Source organism: Agrilus planipennis, unplaced genomic scaffold (assembly GCF_000699045.2).
Source record: "Agrilus planipennis isolate EAB-ADULT unplaced genomic scaffold, Apla_2.0 scaffold2, whole genome shotgun sequence".
Classification (NCBI taxonomy): domain Eukaryota; kingdom Metazoa; phylum Arthropoda; class Insecta; order Coleoptera; family Buprestidae; genus Agrilus; species Agrilus planipennis.
Window position 1 is genome coordinate 2,554,041 of NW_020442464.1, and position 18,573 is coordinate 2,572,613.

Below are 18,573 nucleotides of genomic sequence, written 5' to 3' on the forward strand. Positions count from 1 at the left end.
ACTAGACCTTCATGCCTGAGAAGGTGTCCTACCAACCTATCTCGCCTATTTTTTATTGACTTCCATACAGTCCTCTGTTCTCCAATTCTTTCCAATACCTCTTCATTTCTAACCTTTTCTACCCACGATATCCTCATCATCCGCCTATAACACCACATTTCGAACATTTCTAATCTTTTTTTTCCTCCGCGCCCACTGTCTATGTTTCGCACCCGTACGTTTAAAGAATTCTAAAATGGATTCCGAAATATCTACAAGATTACTTAAACGGGGGACATGGAGAGTAGCTGTTGAAGGGGTATATACCAAGGAATTAAAATCAACATAACGTTCTTTTGTTGTGAATGTAATTTCTGCTGAATTTGATACTGAACTCCTTTCCTGTGCTTTCCTGATAAGTGAGATAATGTTTAAATGCTCGATCATGATATCCAGACTTTTCCATACTCATAATAGACATATATCAATGACGAAATATTTGATTAATTGTGTTACATTGACCTACATGAATTTCCAGTAAGTACATACGGAAATTGTTGTTTCTGTTGTTGTTCTGTATGTGTGCATGTTTGGACATAAATGAAACGTACGAAAGAATGAATGTATGAATGAATGAAATGAATGAATCAACAAATAACGGGACGTCGCCGTCGGAAGTATTGCGTGGGTCCGGCCCGAACGTGGCATCGGCAACAAGGAAGGCCACTTCCCGAGGAAGTCCATTCGTATACGTAATTCGCCAGCATAAACCACATCCTCGACAGTTAAGAACTCCGTTGATAACACTTGATAACTCGACCTACAACGAACAATATAAAGGTCAAGTACAAATATGCAATCGTTCTATGTGTTATTCCTATACGAGGGTGGATTGATAAGTTTCCGGCCTAACCAAGAGATGACGCCACTAGGCCTACCTTGAGGTGACATTCTATAGTACCATCCTTGGATAGCTTGTAGCTATAGTTTCAGCCCGATCTCCTTGCTAGTGTAGGTTTGACAGCACGCTGAACAAGACGCCTCTGTGGTTTTCGTAAAAATGGAAAAGCAGGAAAATCGTGCTGTCATCAAATACTTTTATTTGAAGGGGTTAACGCCGAAGGAAATTAAAAAAGAGATGGACTCAACACTGGGGACATCCTCCCCGTCATATTCAACCGTTAAGCAGTGGGTTTCCGAGTTTAAAAAGGGTCGTGTGAGCACCTCTGATGGGCCTCGCTCAGGACGCCCCGTTGAGGTCACAACTCCAGATATGATCGAAAAAATTCATCAAATAGTGCTGGGAGACCGCAGATTGAAAGTGCGTGAGATAGCTGAGACCTGTAAGATGTCATATGAACGTGTGCAACATATTTTGCACCAACATTTGCATATGGAAAAGCTCTGTGCAAGATGGGTGCCGCGTTTGCTAACAGTCGACCAAAAATTGATTCGAAAAAACATTTCTACCGCAAATTTGTCATTGTATAAGCGTAATCCAAGCGAATTTTTGCGTCGATTCGTAACCGTTGACGAAACGTGGGTCCACCACTACACTCCTGAAACCAAAGAACAGTCTAAACAGTGGATTGGACCAGGGGAACCAACTCCAAAGAAGGCAAAAACAATTTTTTCGGCGAACAAGGTTATGGCTACTGTTTTTTGGGATGCAAGAGGTATTATATACATTGATTACCTTGCAAAGGGTAATACTATCACTGGTCAATACTACGCAGACTTATTGCAACGTTTGAGCCACGAGGTGAAAATTAAACGACCTCATCTGGCGAAGAAAAAAATCTTGTTTCATCACGATAACGCACCAGCGCACACGTCAATCGTTGCGACGGCTAAAATCAACGATCTAAAGTTTGAATTGATGCCGCACCCTCCTTACTCTCCAGACCTAGCCCCGAGTGACTATTTTCTGTTCCCTAATCTCAAAAAATGGCTTGGCGGTAAGAGATTTGCGGACAATGAAGAAGTAATCGAAGCTGTAAATGGTTATTTTGAGGAGCTTGACGAATCAGTCTATAGAGATGGCATTAATAGACTGGAACACCGCTATGAGAAATGTATCAGCCTTGGAGGAGATTATGTTGAGAAATAAAAAAAAAAAATTTTTAAAAACCTTGTTTTTCTTGGTCAGGCCGGAAACTTATCAATCCACCCTCGTATATCGCCCGCTCCTTATTTCGATAATGAGAGGAAACAGAATCTATGGGTTGGTACCCTAAATGGGCCTGGATATGCATCCAGCCAATAACCAATCGTTAAGCCTGCGATAAGTTCGTATGGAGTTGATCGTGGAGATAATGGATGTTAATTAATTCGAGAAGCTAAATTACAATAATCATGGAATGTCTATCTGTAGTAGAACGAAAATTCGGGCTATAGGGCCGTGGTCTAAGTGAACTGTTGTGTCGAAGTCGAGACTTCGAGGTATAATCTACGTTTACGTTGTCAACGCAGCACTACGACTGAGGATGTCAGTCGCAATAGCTGACGAAACGTCTGGACAGAATAGTTCACTTAGACCACGGCCCTATAGCCCGAATCTTCATTCTACTATGGATTCCGGCCGTGAAAGCCTTTGTTCTTATACTGTCTCCCTGTGCTTTGTAGATTTTTGTATCAACTACTACAAAATGCTTTGACATTTTAAAAACTAACTCCCAAATACAAATGTGCGATATGTTATTTTAATAAATTCCAGGAGAAATTATCGGTGTTAAGGTAACATATCTCGATCAGTAATTGTTTTCCAATTTTTGCCTGACATCTCCATTGACGTTTTATGTACGAGGGCGGTTCAATAAGTACCCGTGTTTGAAGACAGAGGACGTTCCTAAGCGAAATTGGTGTTGTCATCGTGTGCTGCCATCTATCAAACCACGCCAAAACCGATTTCAGACTGATTGATAGGTTAGTTTGGATTTGGCAGCCATTCGACTGAGACGTGTTTCGTTATATTCGCTAAGATGGAAAAAGAGCAGTATCGTTCGGTAATTCGCTTTTTGTTTTTGGATGGGAAGAAATGCGAGGAGATGAAAACAAAGTTGGATACTGTTTATGGAGACATTTCGCCATCTACGACCACAGTTAGATTTTGCTTCAACGAATTTAAACGTGGGCAAAGATCCGTTTTTGATAGGAGCGACCAGGAAGCCTGGCGAACGTTGTTACCGAGTAAATCATTTCACGGATTTTTTTAGGAAAAGGAAGAAGGATCACTGGACAATACTACAGTGAGTTATTTGACCGTTTCGACAAAAAATTGAAGGAGACAAGGGCGCATTTGACGAAAAAGAAGGTGCGTTTTCAACACGATAACGCACCGGCACATTCATCATGTTGCCGCCAAAATGCATGAATTACGTTATGAATTTGCTGCAGCAAACCCCGATTTGACTTCCTGTGAATTCATCTTGTTCCCTACCATGAAGAAATGACTAGCGAGAAAGAAATTTAGCTCAAACGAGGAAGTCATCGCCGAGACAGGGGGGATTTTGGAGAGTTCGACAAATCTTATTTTTTTGGAGGGGTAAAAAAAATGGCAGGGTCGTTGGGAGAAGTGTATCTTTCTAAAAGGGGACTATGTTGAAAAATAAAAAAAAAGGTGTCTTCCTTCGTAACACGGGTACTTATTGAACCGCCCTCGTAAGTTAGACACTATAACCTTCCTAAAACGATGTATCAACTATCAATATCTAGTTTTAAAATAACATCTAGTTAACGTTCTTCAGTGATCTCACACTTCACCCTACATCCCGATGTACACATCCATGCAACTTCTTTGTAATTGTTTGAGCGCCCATATCCAGTGTGCAACTGTAGTAGACGTAATGATTTATATGTCTGCCTATAAAATAAAAATAATGACCCCGATCATCCCGCTTGATTTACGACAAGAACCTCTCAACCTTTAATCATGTGCTAAGGGCGATACCGGAAAATATGGGTAGCGCGCGTATCTTAATTGTTTCTGATATTTAGACGACTGTTGTAATTGTGATATTTTTAATTGGATACTAGATCTAGAAAAAACCAACTCTAAATTATGCTTTTGAACTATCAACTCGAATCATTTCAACACGAAATGGAAACACAATATGAGGGTTCAGCTGAAATAAAAAAGTAGCATTTAAACTTCAATAAACAAGGAATTGGCTTTTTCATTTTATAATAATTTCTCTGTTGTCTGACAATAGTCCATAACAAAAACAAAACATGTTTTAGAAGTATAATTTTTGTTGTTTCAGAAATTTGGCTATTGGCATTGGAATTCAGAATTTCCCTGAAGGTTTAGCTGTTAGTCTTCCACTTCATGCAGCTGGATATTCTACGTGGAGAAGTTTATGGTAAGCGTTTCCTACTTAAAAATAATAGAATTTACTCTTTTGTTAATGAATTTGATAACAATCTTACCGGAATTTGTCACAAATCAGTATTTATTTAACTTACCGAGTACTTCCTGAGTGTTTAAGTGTTTCGTGAACATTTTAAATTTGGGTGCAATAGGTTTTACAAAAATACTTGTATTGGAGTTTGAAGAGACAAAAACTGTGTGAACTTCAGCATTTCTTAAATAAGAAAGCAAATAAAAAAATTCTGAAAATCAAGAATTTTCTTCAATAGTTTTTTATACGCAGTGATTCAAAATAAATTACATAAAATACTTATCAGTTCTGTGAGTAATGTATATAGAAATGTTATGTAACTAAATGCATATTACGTACGTATAATGTGTATTTGTACGTTTGTACAACTGTAATGTCTATATGCGTGCGTGAAGTCGTTGCACGCATAATCGTTATTACCATCAATGTCGTTGCAAAAATTATTATGAAACAAATAAGCACCGGATGGTATCAACAATTTTCCAATGAAGGACGTTTTGACACAATGCCTTCCACTTTAGGGACTTCCGTTCAATTTGATGGCGGGAGATCCGTTTTAGACAACAAAGTAAAATTTACTTTCTACGTAGATAGTCACTTATGATTAGTTAATACTTTTGTACTAGCGAATTGTTAATTTAGAAATTCGAAAAATATTTTTAATAGTGTCTTGACTTTGCTAGAGTAGGAGATCAGAGATCACTAAGGAAATCAATAAGCGAGATGGGTCGGTAGGACACCTTCTCAGATATGAAGGGCTAGTTAGAGACATATTTAGAAGCAAAAACAGGAGTTAACAACAAGAGGAGTAGGGGTAGATCTAGATTAGATTGCTGTTCTCATAAATAGAAATGGATAGGAAGAAATATACGTGCGTGTCCGATCAGTCTTAGAATTGACGACCCTTTGATCATGATATAAATGTTCTGTGTTCTTAAGCAGTACTTATAACTTGCCATTAAAGTTCACTAACGCCTAAGACCTAAGAATCCTTGCTCTTTTTATCAAACATTCCTTTTAAGTGTTCTATTTTCTGATAAAATTGATCAAATCCTTGAATATGCTGATTGCCTTGTTGATATGTTTACTGAAAGTGCGTGATTATTAATATTTTCGCAAAAACACGTTGGTGAACTAAACCGCCACACATAACTTCCTCCCACATTAGTTCTCTAGATCCCATTTTCCAATGTAACGTTGTTTGTCCTTACAATGTGAAATTTTAATATGCATGCCTTCGTTGAGTTTCGCAGCCTTAAAATAACTTCTTGTGTTATTTTACTAGATGCAGGATCATACGCTGTAAATATTTGTGGGAATTAGTAATCTTGGAAAGTTTTAAGGATCATCTAGAGACGTATTCTGCAAAGAATATTTATTTCACAGGCGTTGTGCTCTCATCTATCTTTAAATTAATTTTGCATCTCTTTTTAATAATTAAGTTCTCCTGACATCAATTAGGTAATAGAAAAATACTGTTCGTTTCAAGAAGTTGGAGATATGCCCCTTTCCTTTATTAGGATGCGCCGTAGCATAATTCCAACTTCAATCATATTTGTCTGCGGAGCTCATTTCTACACCGATCATCGAGCGAGAACTAGACAAAAGTGTACAGTACCATTTGCAAAATTATTTAAACTGCCTCGTTAAAATTTAAGAATATGCGTTATTTAAAAGCATATTTAACCAAAAATAACAACAAGTGAATTAACTTAACGTTCTACACACCTATAAAACTTCTGCTTTGTTTTCTATTGTTAATTTATATACATTTTTGTTTTATGAAATTGCTAAACATTTTCGTCTAGTACTGTACAGTTCTAGCCGATCTCCTAAGACCGCCCATCGAGAGCTCTGCTCGTTCAAGCTTGTTCCAACTATTTCTGTCTTGCTCACGCCTAGTGTGTATTCTTTCTAACTTCGAGCAGATTTCTTCAAGGTCACAATTCTAACAAATTGAAATGGACTGTAAAAGCCTGTCCCTGTCATACAGTGAAAAGGGTTTTCTTAATAGTAAAGATAATGTGCAATAATATTTAATCCGAAATTAATAAGCGAAAGACTCAACAACACGTTTTGAATAATTCTGTCATTTCAACACTTCTATTCTCCCATTGCTCCATCCAGTGTTGACTTACAAAGTAGACCACCAACAGCTAATAATTCAGAAAATTAAGGTAGAGATAAATACGCCTTGGATTCAGTGTGGCAAATCGATATCCTTATAGATCTTATCGAACATTTTTGAATCCTAATTGACTAGAGTAACTTTTACTACACCATTTGTAGTTATTCAAAGGACGCTGTCTATAAAGGCAACAGGTAAAGTTGACCGTATTCTGTTGGAACTGTCTATGGCGTGCTAATGAGATCCAATGAAATCGAAATTGCGATCCTGTTTCAATCATGGTCACCGTGAACTTTTAGTTGTTTTCTTCAATCAGTGTTTTGTATCGATGACAGGTGTTATAAAGTCATAGATTCATGAATAGATTCGCAGAAAAGAAATAGAAAACAATTGTTCACTAAAATATTACACTATTTACTTACCTTAATGCTGTGGGAATTTCATTGCCCCTAATCACATATTATCATGCGGTATACAATTTTCTAATTAATTTGTTTAACGAAACCGCTTCATCTTTGTGTGTATACTCTGTGATATTGAAATACTTTAGTGCCTACCTACATATATGGTAAGTTAAAAACCCCATAACATCTTGGCTTATATAGAAACTCATTATGGCGCATCTCTCAGCGTATTTGGTTGTAGCAAGATGCTGGAAATACCTATCTGCGCACTTCTTCGTTACTATCGTTGTTCCCCTCTTGCCCCGTACCGCCGCTACTGTCCACGACGGACGACCCTGCAAGGTCGTTCCCAGCTCATTAGTTCCCCATGGCCCACTGTTCGCTCGCTAACACTTCCTCACTCACTCGCACGCTATTTCCATCTCGTTCTCACTCATTGAACTGTGGTCGCCGAGGAATGTTATTGCACCATGTACTTACACACAAGCATGTCCATAATGTAATAACACATACCTTTGTAATTCCTTTCTATAATCCCCCATTACTGCACCCTTCACTTTTGTACGTGCACAACGGATCGATACGATACTGTTGGTGTCCTTTAGACGGATAATGTTGGCATTTAAACTTTTTTGGGCTAGGTATGTCCTTTGTGTCCCCTGTTTAATAGTTCTTGAGAATGAGGAAGCGCAATTGTTTTTGGCTGCTAGTAAACCTTTGAATAGTAACTACAGAAAACAGTCAGGGAAATGTCATAGTTTCCATTAGAACCAGGGACTTTTCGAAATTTTGATTAAATTCAGATGAGTATCGTCTAAAGTATGAACAAACTTGACAACACTGGGAATTTTTGGTATATTATGGATTAGAACAAACAGAATAGCTTAAAACCCCAACGCCAAAACACGACACTGTAGTTGTCCGAAGCACTTTTGGGTAACAAAGTTACCTTCTTCAGGGACTGACAGTTTACTTCAAAGTTACCTTCTTCAGTGACTGACAGTTTACTTCAGTCCCTGAAGAAGGTAACTTTGTTACCGAAAAGTGCTTCGGACAACTACAGTGTCGTGTTTTGGCGTTGGGGTTTTGAGCTATTCTGTTTGTTCTACAACAACCGCCAAAGTTTTTCCAATCTTCATATATTATGGATTAATGGGATTGGAGATTTGTGATATTTCGTTAATTAAGACCTAACTTTCTTTTTAAACCCTCTTGATACAAATGCAATGGCAAATTAGAAATGTTTTTCTTCTTTTGCAGGTATGGGCAACTCAGTGGTATGGTAGAGCCTCTGTTTGGTGTTTTAGGTGCCTTGACAGTGTCTCTGGTCCAGCCAGTTCTTCCGTATGCCCTAGCTTTTGCGGCAGGTGCCATGATATACGTGGTCGTAGACGATATTATACCAGAAGCCATCACGCAGTGAGTAGATTTTTTCATCTTTTAAACAATTACATTTGTTGTTTAGCTTGGTTGGTTTTGGTTTGTGATGCATTCTGATTTTACGGTGTTGTCATAATTGGGCTTTGAAACGGTTTCGATGTAGTGGCGCATTTCATACGGCTTGCATGTCCGCTAAACTGTGAATGCTATCAATACTATTAAGTTTTATACTCTTTTAATCTGATTCAACAGTTCTTTCACTTTACTTGGAATAAATACCAAGTGGTACTTAGTGGTAAAATTTTATTACTTAGACTGTTTCCGGTGAATACTGACTCGCGTAAGTGTTTATATATAAGATTTCGCTTCAAACGTTTCTTGTCGTAAAGAAAAAATATTTTTTGGGCTTCATTAGGTATGGAGAAAAAGTGTAGAATGGGGTCTCCTAAAGTGCAACCAAAAATGTTTTAGGATATTTTAATTTCAATCTCCACTGATTTCGGAATCTAATTACAGTTGGTAGACACGATGCCCAAATTTGGGTATAACACGTCCATTAGTATGTATGTCTATGCAACCAATTATACAAGAAACGTTTAAACCCGTCCAATTCATTGCAATTGTTTAATTCCAGCTGATATATGTACATAAAGAGTTGCGCTTTGTTATTAACAATTCTGATTCTGGTAATCGAAAGTAGGTCTAAGTAATCTTTTAATGAAACGTTTTAATAATTGTCAGTAATTCTAACGTGCTATACTATTAGATATCGCAGATAGGTTTTTGGCGTTCTCATTTACCAAAAAGTATCTTTTAAACTACTTAATAACTTTAGATGAAACTTTACAAAACCCTATCAAACCTAAAAAGTTAAGTTTACGGAATTTCACGCAACTTTCGACGTTTTCCTACAATGTATTTCGGGATCGTTTTGTCTCGTGAATGATGCTCATTTTATTGTTGCTTTCCATACACCGATCGTTAACTGAGTTAGTATAAGTAATAGGTGTATGCGTACACTTCTGGGTGGGCCGGGGGTGGACGTTGACTTCGACGGGCCCCGCATTCCCCAAGCACTGCCCACGGAGCTTTAATAAAACGGAAGCGCGTGTGACGTGGTCGCCAGGCGTCGCGGCGCTGGTCGACAAACAGTTGCACCGTCAGCCGTCCCCCTCGTTTGTTTTCATCAGAGACGTGCCGCACTGATTCTATTTACTTCTCGTGTATGTTTCTCCTTTCGGTTGTGTCGTGAGAGTGTCTAGGAATAAGTAGGTTAAAGAATGCGAGTGCGTGGGAGCGCGGAATGTCCGACTCTATTGTAAGTTTTGTACTATTATACATACATATATATATATATATATTTAATATTGTTCTCCGAGGTGTCAGACGTTGGGCAGTACAGAAATAAAATGAACGTCTAATAAACATCCAGTCTCCGTCACTTATTAAGTATTTTGTTAATTAGTCATGATGCATAAGGTAAGGTACGCGCATATAAAAAACAAAACTTTTGGCACTCAAAATCGAGTGCACATTTCCTACGTATTGCTTAATTATTCATTTTGAGTAGGCACCTAACTAAAGTAAAAGGAATGTTAAGGAATTTTAAGTTACACAATTCTTTTTTTATGATGCTATTTAGATAAAGCATGACATGTCTACCTGGTTTATTGGAATGTTTTCAATACCTTTGTCAACTCCGTGCAATTTTTTTTTTAAATCAAATTTGCGACGTGTAAATGAAATTGTAAAAAATACACAGTTCAAGCATCAAAAATAACATCAATTGGTTAATGTTATATAAAATAAATTTTTTATTATATCCATGTTTGTTCAATTCGGAATTTTTAATTCAAAAACATTTTAAAATACAACAGAAAATCATTAGAAACAATTCATAGACCGAAATATAGTAAATGAATTATTTGTCTCTTTCTTAATAAAAAAACCCTTAACGATATTTTTATTTGAATTGAATTACTTTGTTGTCAATCTTCGGCCATTTTGTTTTCTATTGTTCGTGCATTGTTGTTGTCGGCCATCATACTTTTTTAATTATTGCCGTCGTCGGCCATTATACTTTTTCAATTGTTGCCGTATTGTTGTTATTGTCGGCCATTATGCTTTTTCACTTATTACCTCATTGTTGCCGTTGTCGGCCATTACGGTTTAATTTGAAATGTTAAGTAGACATATTTAGTGAAATATTCTCAGTATAATATGAAATGTTGAAATCCAAAACTCTAAACGGAATTGTCATCATCTTCAAGTTTACGTATCAATATATACGAATCACATTATTATGCCCATTGTAATTGCTGAACATTAGTAAACTTAATGCAGCAATTTACATGTAGGAATCTACTTATCAGAGGGTGTCCGATGTAGGTGGGCTTTCTATAGTTTGCAGGATGGACGGAGCAAATCTTGTATTGTTTACGTTGATGCAAACGTGTGTGTTTGTGTAAATTCATTATATAAGCTAGCATCTGGCCGGAAACGCCTCCTAAAAAAAAGTTGGCCGCATCCTTGTCCATAATTAGACAGACACCTATTAAGCGCACGCTTGCAACTGCTCGTGCTTCTAATCAGTAATTTATTTTTCATTAACATGCACCACGCGACCACGTTTACGACCTCTGTCTTCTTTTTCTGCAACCTATAAGCACCCTGCTTTACTTACTGTCGCTAGGGGTTAGGATATTACAATGAACCAAAATAAATTTTACAAGCGATTGTTAAGGTTTGAGAAAAGGACAAAAAATTGAAGAGGCCTATGATTGGGCCTGTAATGCAGGCAACAAGTGTCTCATCGTCATAATATTTTTGGTTGGTGCGGTGCTGTACGGGTGCGAAGCAAACACAAATGATGTTACAGGCAAATGATAAGGATAGAGAAGACTATAATTGCGAAGTTATTAGAAAGAATAGGAGAACAAAAGTCACCATGAAAATTTGTAAGAAATATGCGAAATAGGGAGCAAATACATTCAAATGACTTTTCTTCAATGTTTCTCTATTACATTCAGTTTTTATACCGTCTTAATATTCCTTCAAGTTTCTAAAGATATTTTATCGTAAACGTAAACTTTCTGTTCCACATTTGATATCGTTCATAAATATTGGGCTCCGATGTATTCAATGGTATTATCGAGAATAATAAAACGAAATAATCATTGTAAATTACCTTTCACAAGCGACCACCTGCACCAGCACGGACATTTGTAATTATTGCACACTAACCAAATGTAGACATTACATTACATGTTATTAAGTAAATGTATTGTCAGTAACATAAACTCCCACGTAGAGGGCGTTACACTGCACGCTTAATTTCCCGTAACATTGCAAAATTTTTTTTCTGCTGCGGACTTATCTATGCATGTACAGCTCTATTAGTATTTAGTGGCTAATTTAACGTTAGATTAGATTAAATAGACAAAGAGCTATAAAGATAAATAGATATACACTAGTGGCACATTGATAACCGAACATAGGGATATTTTATTACATGCATCACCAGAGGGTGGTCATCTTTTTATAAATAGGACGTAATATAGTGAAATTCTTATAAATACATTCAATGGCGTTGGCTTTGTTTAAAACATTATGAGAGTTCGGTTAGTAATTATGCATTTTTGCTATTTAGACATAGGAATAAAAGAATGTGTTATTTCTATGTTTGGTAAACATTATTCCTTACCTGTATAGAAACAGTACAAGATAAGTAATCACATTATTATTATTTATAGTACAAAAAATTGTCAATTGATAATGCACATGCCATATATATTTATTACCGTTCGATGCAGGGAGGGACTTGTAATTGCGGCAAATACAACATTGCGAAAGGCAATGGCTACGAAAAGGGAAAAACATGACGTGAATTGATGTCCCAGTCCTTATCTGTACAAGCCTCCATTGCTATCGATTTGTCGAACTCTTGGTGAACCCGAGCTTTGCCAACTTAGACTGCTGACATCCCACTTATTACGGGAAAGTACTGCAGCGTTATTTATTCGGCTATTTTCTTTTGCCCGAACATAAAGCTAAACCACTGTCAGATTAAATAAAGTCTAACTGACTAGCCGTTAAAGTGCTTGGCTTTTTTATGCACCGGAGTCCTAAGTCCACATGCACTAGTCGTGATCGGAATCCCTGCTTTTATTTAGTGGTGACTACATTTTGGAAAGACCTGGAATAAAATTAGTAGTGTCCGACCGAACCTGGTTTTTACGACCGAAACCGAAGCCGAAACAAAATTTCGGCAACGGTCTCCCGAAACCGAAACTTCCTTATAAGGATCATGTTTTGAAAGAAAAATAAAGAAAACGTTATTATAATCAGTCAGTTTTATTTTTTTATCTTTAAATCACATAGCTCTGCAGTCTTTGACATTTTCACTTATTGATAATNTCTAACTGACTAGCCGTTAAAGTGCTTGGCTTTTTTATGCTCCGGAGTCCTAAGTCCACATGCACTAGTCGTGATCGGAATCCCTGCTTTTATTTAGTGGTGACTACATTTTGGAAAGACCTGGAATAAAATTAGTAGTGTCCGACCGAACCTGGTTTTTACGACCGAAACCGAAGCCGAAACAAAATTTCGGCAACGGTCTCAGTTTCGGCCGAAACCGAAACTTCCTTATAAGGATCATGTTTTGAAAGAAAAATAAAGAAAACGTTATTATAATCAGTCAATTTTATTTTTTTATCTTTAAATCACATAGCTCTGCAGTCTTTGACATTTTCACTTATTGATAATCAAATCGAAATCAACATAACAACCCCTCATTTAAGGAAATACTTTAATTGCGCCTTAAAAATACTTAAAATAGGTGAGATGTTTATTTGAGTAAGTTTAGTAGACTAGACCAGAGCCGGGCAAACTTTAACTTCGCAGGAGCCGCTACATGAGGTTAGTTTGAGTCACTCCATACCCTTCAATGAGTACGAGAGAGTAAGCAGTAATGAATAATTTTGTTTTGTCTTTTTCTTCTCCCTTCCACTTCTATATAAGCCCCTTCATCCCGTAGACGAGCGAAGCCACTCTCGCAACTTAAATAATCGTACGAAAATTTTCGTTACTACTTTCGCAAAACCATTGGGTTTGGCTATGGAAGAGGGGACTCATCTACGAAATCGAAGGGATAAGAAAAGGAAAGAATCATCTCACTCGCACTCGCAGGATCAATGAGGATCTACTTGGTTAACCTTGAGGATCACTCGGGATGCAAAAGATCCGAGTTTGCCCGGCTCTGGACTAGACTCATTTTTCTTTTGAAGATTATTCATGCTTTTTTATGTCTGTCTACTAATCTACTTCGCTTGGATGGAATTTAACGCGCCGAACATGACCGAGCATAGCGCGAGAACTCCCGAACGCAGTTTCGGTTTCGGTCGTAGTTTCGGCAGGTTTGCCGCCGAAACTGAAACTCGTTTTTTTTGCCGAAACTCGACCGAAACCGAACTTTCGGTCGGACACTAGAAATTAGTTGTGCATTCAATCAAATGATTATTAAAACGAAATTAATTTTGTTTGTTGGTAATAAGTTTAATACTAATTTTGACGCGTAAGTTGAAAATATTCAAAATACTTGTATCTAGTCGCTATTTTTCGGGAAAAAAAACAAGGATTATTGAACAGATGAACAAACGATTCTTGTGAATGTGATTGTGTCAACGTACCGACTCTATATGTGCATGTTATGTGTATATGTGCTGATAAACCGAAGACTGCAGAGAAGAGAGAGCAAAATAGGGTGAGAATATCTCACGGTGGCTGGTGCATTGTCACGGTGACCCCTCGCGCTGCTCTGCTCCAGTTCGCAGCCCGTTGCACTCCTCCCCTAAATTTCCTCGTCCGGCATGTCTATGTCTGCCCTTCGACATTATCGGTGCCCCGGTATAAATTACTTTCATAACGCGATTCCCACACCTTTTATGCGATGTTAAAGATCATTGTGCACCTGTCTTAATAGACGAAACGTCAATAAATTCCTTTAGCGTGCCATTAGATAAAGCCGTCTAAAACCTCTTGCATTCAAGAGAATGCAAAGTTTAGTATAGATGGTTAGTTCTGCATCTCCTTCTGAGACATGATGAGCAAGTTGGACACATATTAGAAGCAAAAACAGGAGTTAAGAGAGGAGAGGTAGACCTATACTGGCTTCTCTTATACATTGGGCAAGTGCCCAAAGCCTCGCAATCGATGGGCTCCATAGTTCCTGCTAGATCCATTCGCCAACCGAAAAATGTACATATATTTATTTTGAGTAAATATACCAATAATTACTGACCAGAAAACTGACTTCTTATAATGTTAAGTGAAATTGCAAACAAAACTTTATATTAAAGCTTTCAACAAAAAAAAATTGTGCAATAATTTTTAAAAACTAAAGCGAGCAAATCTGTATTGAATTTTACGTATCTACTCTCTTTGGATGTCAAAGCCGTAGGGACTCTGTTATCCTTATGTGCCCAGAGAATTTGAAAATTTTGGAACCACCCCGAGATAAAAATGTTCAGTCTCTCAGAGTCTCTGTAAGCGAGACTCGAGTCTCCGTCACTCATCGAGTCTCTCTGGTGTCGCTGTCAAAAAAACTGTTTAGCGTCTCTGAACGAGAGACTCGAGTCGCTCATAGAGAGATTCTCATTTCGTATCCGGTCTCTGAGCGAGAGACTCGAGTAGCTCATAGAGAGATTCTCATTTCGTATCCAGTCTCTGAACGAAATTTTTCAGTTTTATTCATTGTCTCTCTGTGAGAGACTCGAATCTCTGAATTAACAATTTTATCGTTCGAGTCTCTTATACAGAGACTGTGAGAGATCCATAATAACACCTAGGCAATAACTAAGACACTATGAGAGACTGTGAGAGACCATGAAAGACTGGAGAGAGACTGAAAATTTTTGTCTAGGGATCTTCCTCAGTTGAAGAAGTGCACATCTAGAACACTGAGCAGCTACTTGCTTCTGCAGTTTTTCATTTCATTGAGTGGGTAGTTCAGTAGGAAAAGGCGAGAAAGATAGAAAGCACCAAGAATACTTAAGGAATTTTGTAATAATAAGACTTGATTTTTCGGTTATGTTTTGGTCTTGATATCACCGAGACTGGGATCATCCTGTATATGCCTTGAAAACGTCCATGAACCGCTGTGGCAATCCGACCGTTGTCCCATGCAAGTGAATAATCTTTCAAGTTTTCTGGGAAAAATATTTAAAAAGAAAAACTGATTTAAGCAAAATTGTACCGGTCGTGAGAATGTGAATGAAGCAAATTAAAATCCGTGTGTATATGCTACTGTGTTTTTTTGACCTATGCAAACACATCAATCGGCCAGGATCCGTCACTGTGCGCGCGTAGTCAGTTCGAAGGAGAGGTTCTCACAAGTTACTGTTCTTTTGAAAGAATGCAACGTGTTGCAAAATAACAGCGAAACAAGATACGAAAGGTAGAGTTACATCAGATTGAAAGAATGCACCTCTATCTAATACATACATTACTTTGTACCACAAACAAATGTAACTGCATGCGCACTTATACATGTTTAAAAAACATGTACACATTATGGTATGTTATGTACGTTACGTCTTTACATATATGTGTGTGTATTTATTGTATTTGGCGACTGACTAAGTCGGTATTAGAGATGTTCTCGGTCTGGTTTGCGGTCAGAGAATTATTTCTTTTTCTTCTCGCTTAACGTGTTATAGTATCTATTAAACAACGCGTTTTGTCAAACCACTAAGGATTTCATTTCGTCTGTTTCAAGTCAAATGCGTAACAATTCAGTTTATACCAGCTAAAGTAAGCTGTTTTTTCATCTGAATATGGAAAACTTTGAAACTTGAGTCTAAAACCTTTAGAAGAAAGTTAAAAGTTTTGATTTGATAAATGAAATTATATATACAACTGTTTCAGTTCAAAAGGTATGGTACAAAATCAGTCCAAAAATTTGAGCATAAATCTAAATTATTCAGCAATTACTATATACAGCAGTCTGTTTTTAATTTTTCTTCCAAAACTGTTAAAAATTTGACGCCTCTAGAACTCCACATTATAATTACAGGACGATAAAGAGGTTAGCTCAAAAATTTGAACACAAATCTAAAAACGTGTGTTACTTAAAGTAATTAGTAGAATGTAAAATGAGACTTTTAATGAAATTACGAATTTTCGATATCTTTTTCATTATCATCATAAGGTCGTCAGTTCTAAGACTGATTGGATACGCACCTCCACTCTTTCCTATCTTGAGCTAATACTCGTATTTCCCTAAAACTAAAACAACCCATATCCTTAACTATTTGCGAATAGTAATCTAATCTAGGTCTACCTCTACCCCCTCCTAACTTCCGTGTCTGTCTCTAATATGGATTTGACTATCCCTTCATGCCTGACAAGGTATCCTACCAAACTATCTCGCCTTTTTCTTATTAACTTCCATAGAATCCTCTCTTTTTCTCTGTTTGTGCTGAAGAGTTGATAATTGAAACTGTTTATCTCTAAAATAAGATTGTATCAAACTTCTTCAATTCAAGTGAATTAAATACTATCTACAAATATGTAAAACGTCAATATCAACCAAACGATATCCTTCAACATTAGATAAAAGAAAACACATCATTTTCATAGGAGTTCACAATTCCTGACTCATCGAAAGTTTTAAGTACTGCTAATCATTCTATTTTTTATTGACCTTTTCGGAATAATTCTAATATGCACTGCTTACAGAAGTCTGTAATACGAATAATATAGAAATTTGAATCATATAATCTTACAATTAACCGCTTCATTAATTGGTTTGGAAATTTTTAACTACTGCATCCTATCTGCTTCTTTGAATGTGCACACAGATGTTATCTTCAGTTGTTTGCTTATGATTTTATCTGCTAAATAATTGTGCAATTTCACCCCGCATCTACCACGGAATGTTGCCAGGACCTCAGTCATGATCCATCCAGCTTTATGGGTTGTTTATGTTAGTGTATGGATGTATGAGAATGATATATAGAAAATGAGAAAGCAATTTTTATTTGTGACGAAATAGTCCCGAATTTTTTTTTTTTTTTTGTTTCAGCGGTAATGGAAAATTGGCGTCCTGGTCTACAATTGTAGGATTTTTAGTGATGATGACGTTAGACGTAGGATTAGGCTAAATCCGGTATTAAAAATGACGACCCACATTTTACTCAATTAAGTAGATTTTCAATAGTAGTTTTCATTTTTAATTTGTCGACTTTCATTAATTATTATCATTACATCAGAAATTAATTTTATTATATTATGATTATTGTGTTTCGAACCAAAATTCTATACGGTTAATAAGCCGTACATTTTTTAATTGATTGTTTTCATATTTTGACCGTACTTACTTACTTTTTCAAAATGAGAAAGTTTTATTTATTTTTCTTTTGCTTATTTCCTGGATTTGCGTTGGCAAAAAAAATTGTTTAAACACTTGTAAATACTACGCAGTATCATACGTAATATAGGCAAATAACTTAATAAATGAAAATATTCTGTGATATCATATAGCAGTTGTGAATAATATTTATAGTAGAAGACATTCAATTATTTACAAAAACATCGATTATACATAAATAGGAAAAAGTTAGTGGTGGTAACGTAGAAATATGACCAGGAAATATTCCGTGCAGTTTACCTACAGGTAGATATACCTACACAGGGTGTCTCAAAAACCATTAATTTCACCCTCGTTTAAAACCACGATAGCATAAGACATTGTAGAAATAATTCATCCATGCGAAATTGCATATGTCTCATGTTAGCGTGCTTCTAGACGTACTTGTATTGCCTATTACCCTATTGGTACTTTTTTCGTGGGATATCCTGTAACAATCGGCAAGTACGTAGCTGTTAGAAAAAAAAATGTTTCATAAAGGTAAACTGCTTAAATACTTAATAATTTATTTTAATTTTAAAGTACGATGCCATATTGAGGTTGTATATATACACTATACATGTATATATGTAAGTGTCAAAACTAATAATAGGCATTTTGTTAACCTACTCGCCATTTTAGACATCCAATAATGTAAATGTACCCACTTTAATTTATTATAATGTACAAAGTTATTAGTTGATCCAAAGAAACAATGCGCAATAATCTTTTTTCATTTTGATGTGATACTTTGTATTCGATTAAGGACGAACAAGGATAAAATACAATATATGTATGAGTATGGACTTTATAAACTTCGATTCAAAATATATTTTTAAGGGATCTAAATTAAAATCTATCTATGTTAGACACGAT

The 18,573-nt window shown here is 36.5% G+C and overlaps 1 protein-coding gene across 3 annotated transcripts in view; it reads left to right on the forward strand.

The window, feature by feature from the left end:
* Nucleotides 1–18,556, forward strand: part of LOC108740495 (zinc transporter ZIP11) — a 68,091-nt gene extending 49,535 nt beyond the window's left edge. For all 3 annotated transcript variants that reach the window (XM_018474858.2, XM_018474928.2, XM_018474996.2), the window contains 3 exons: nucleotides 4,242–4,340; nucleotides 8,172–8,330; nucleotides 17,374–18,556. In XM_018474858.2, the coding sequence (XP_018330360.1) occupies nucleotides 4,242–4,340; nucleotides 8,172–8,330; nucleotides 17,374–17,452 (337 nt within the window). In that variant the 3' untranslated portion in view covers nucleotides 17,453–18,556. The remainder of the gene's footprint in view (nucleotides 1–4,241; nucleotides 4,341–8,171; nucleotides 8,331–17,373) is intronic.
* The last annotated feature ends 17 nt before the right edge of the window (nucleotides 18,557–18,573 follow it).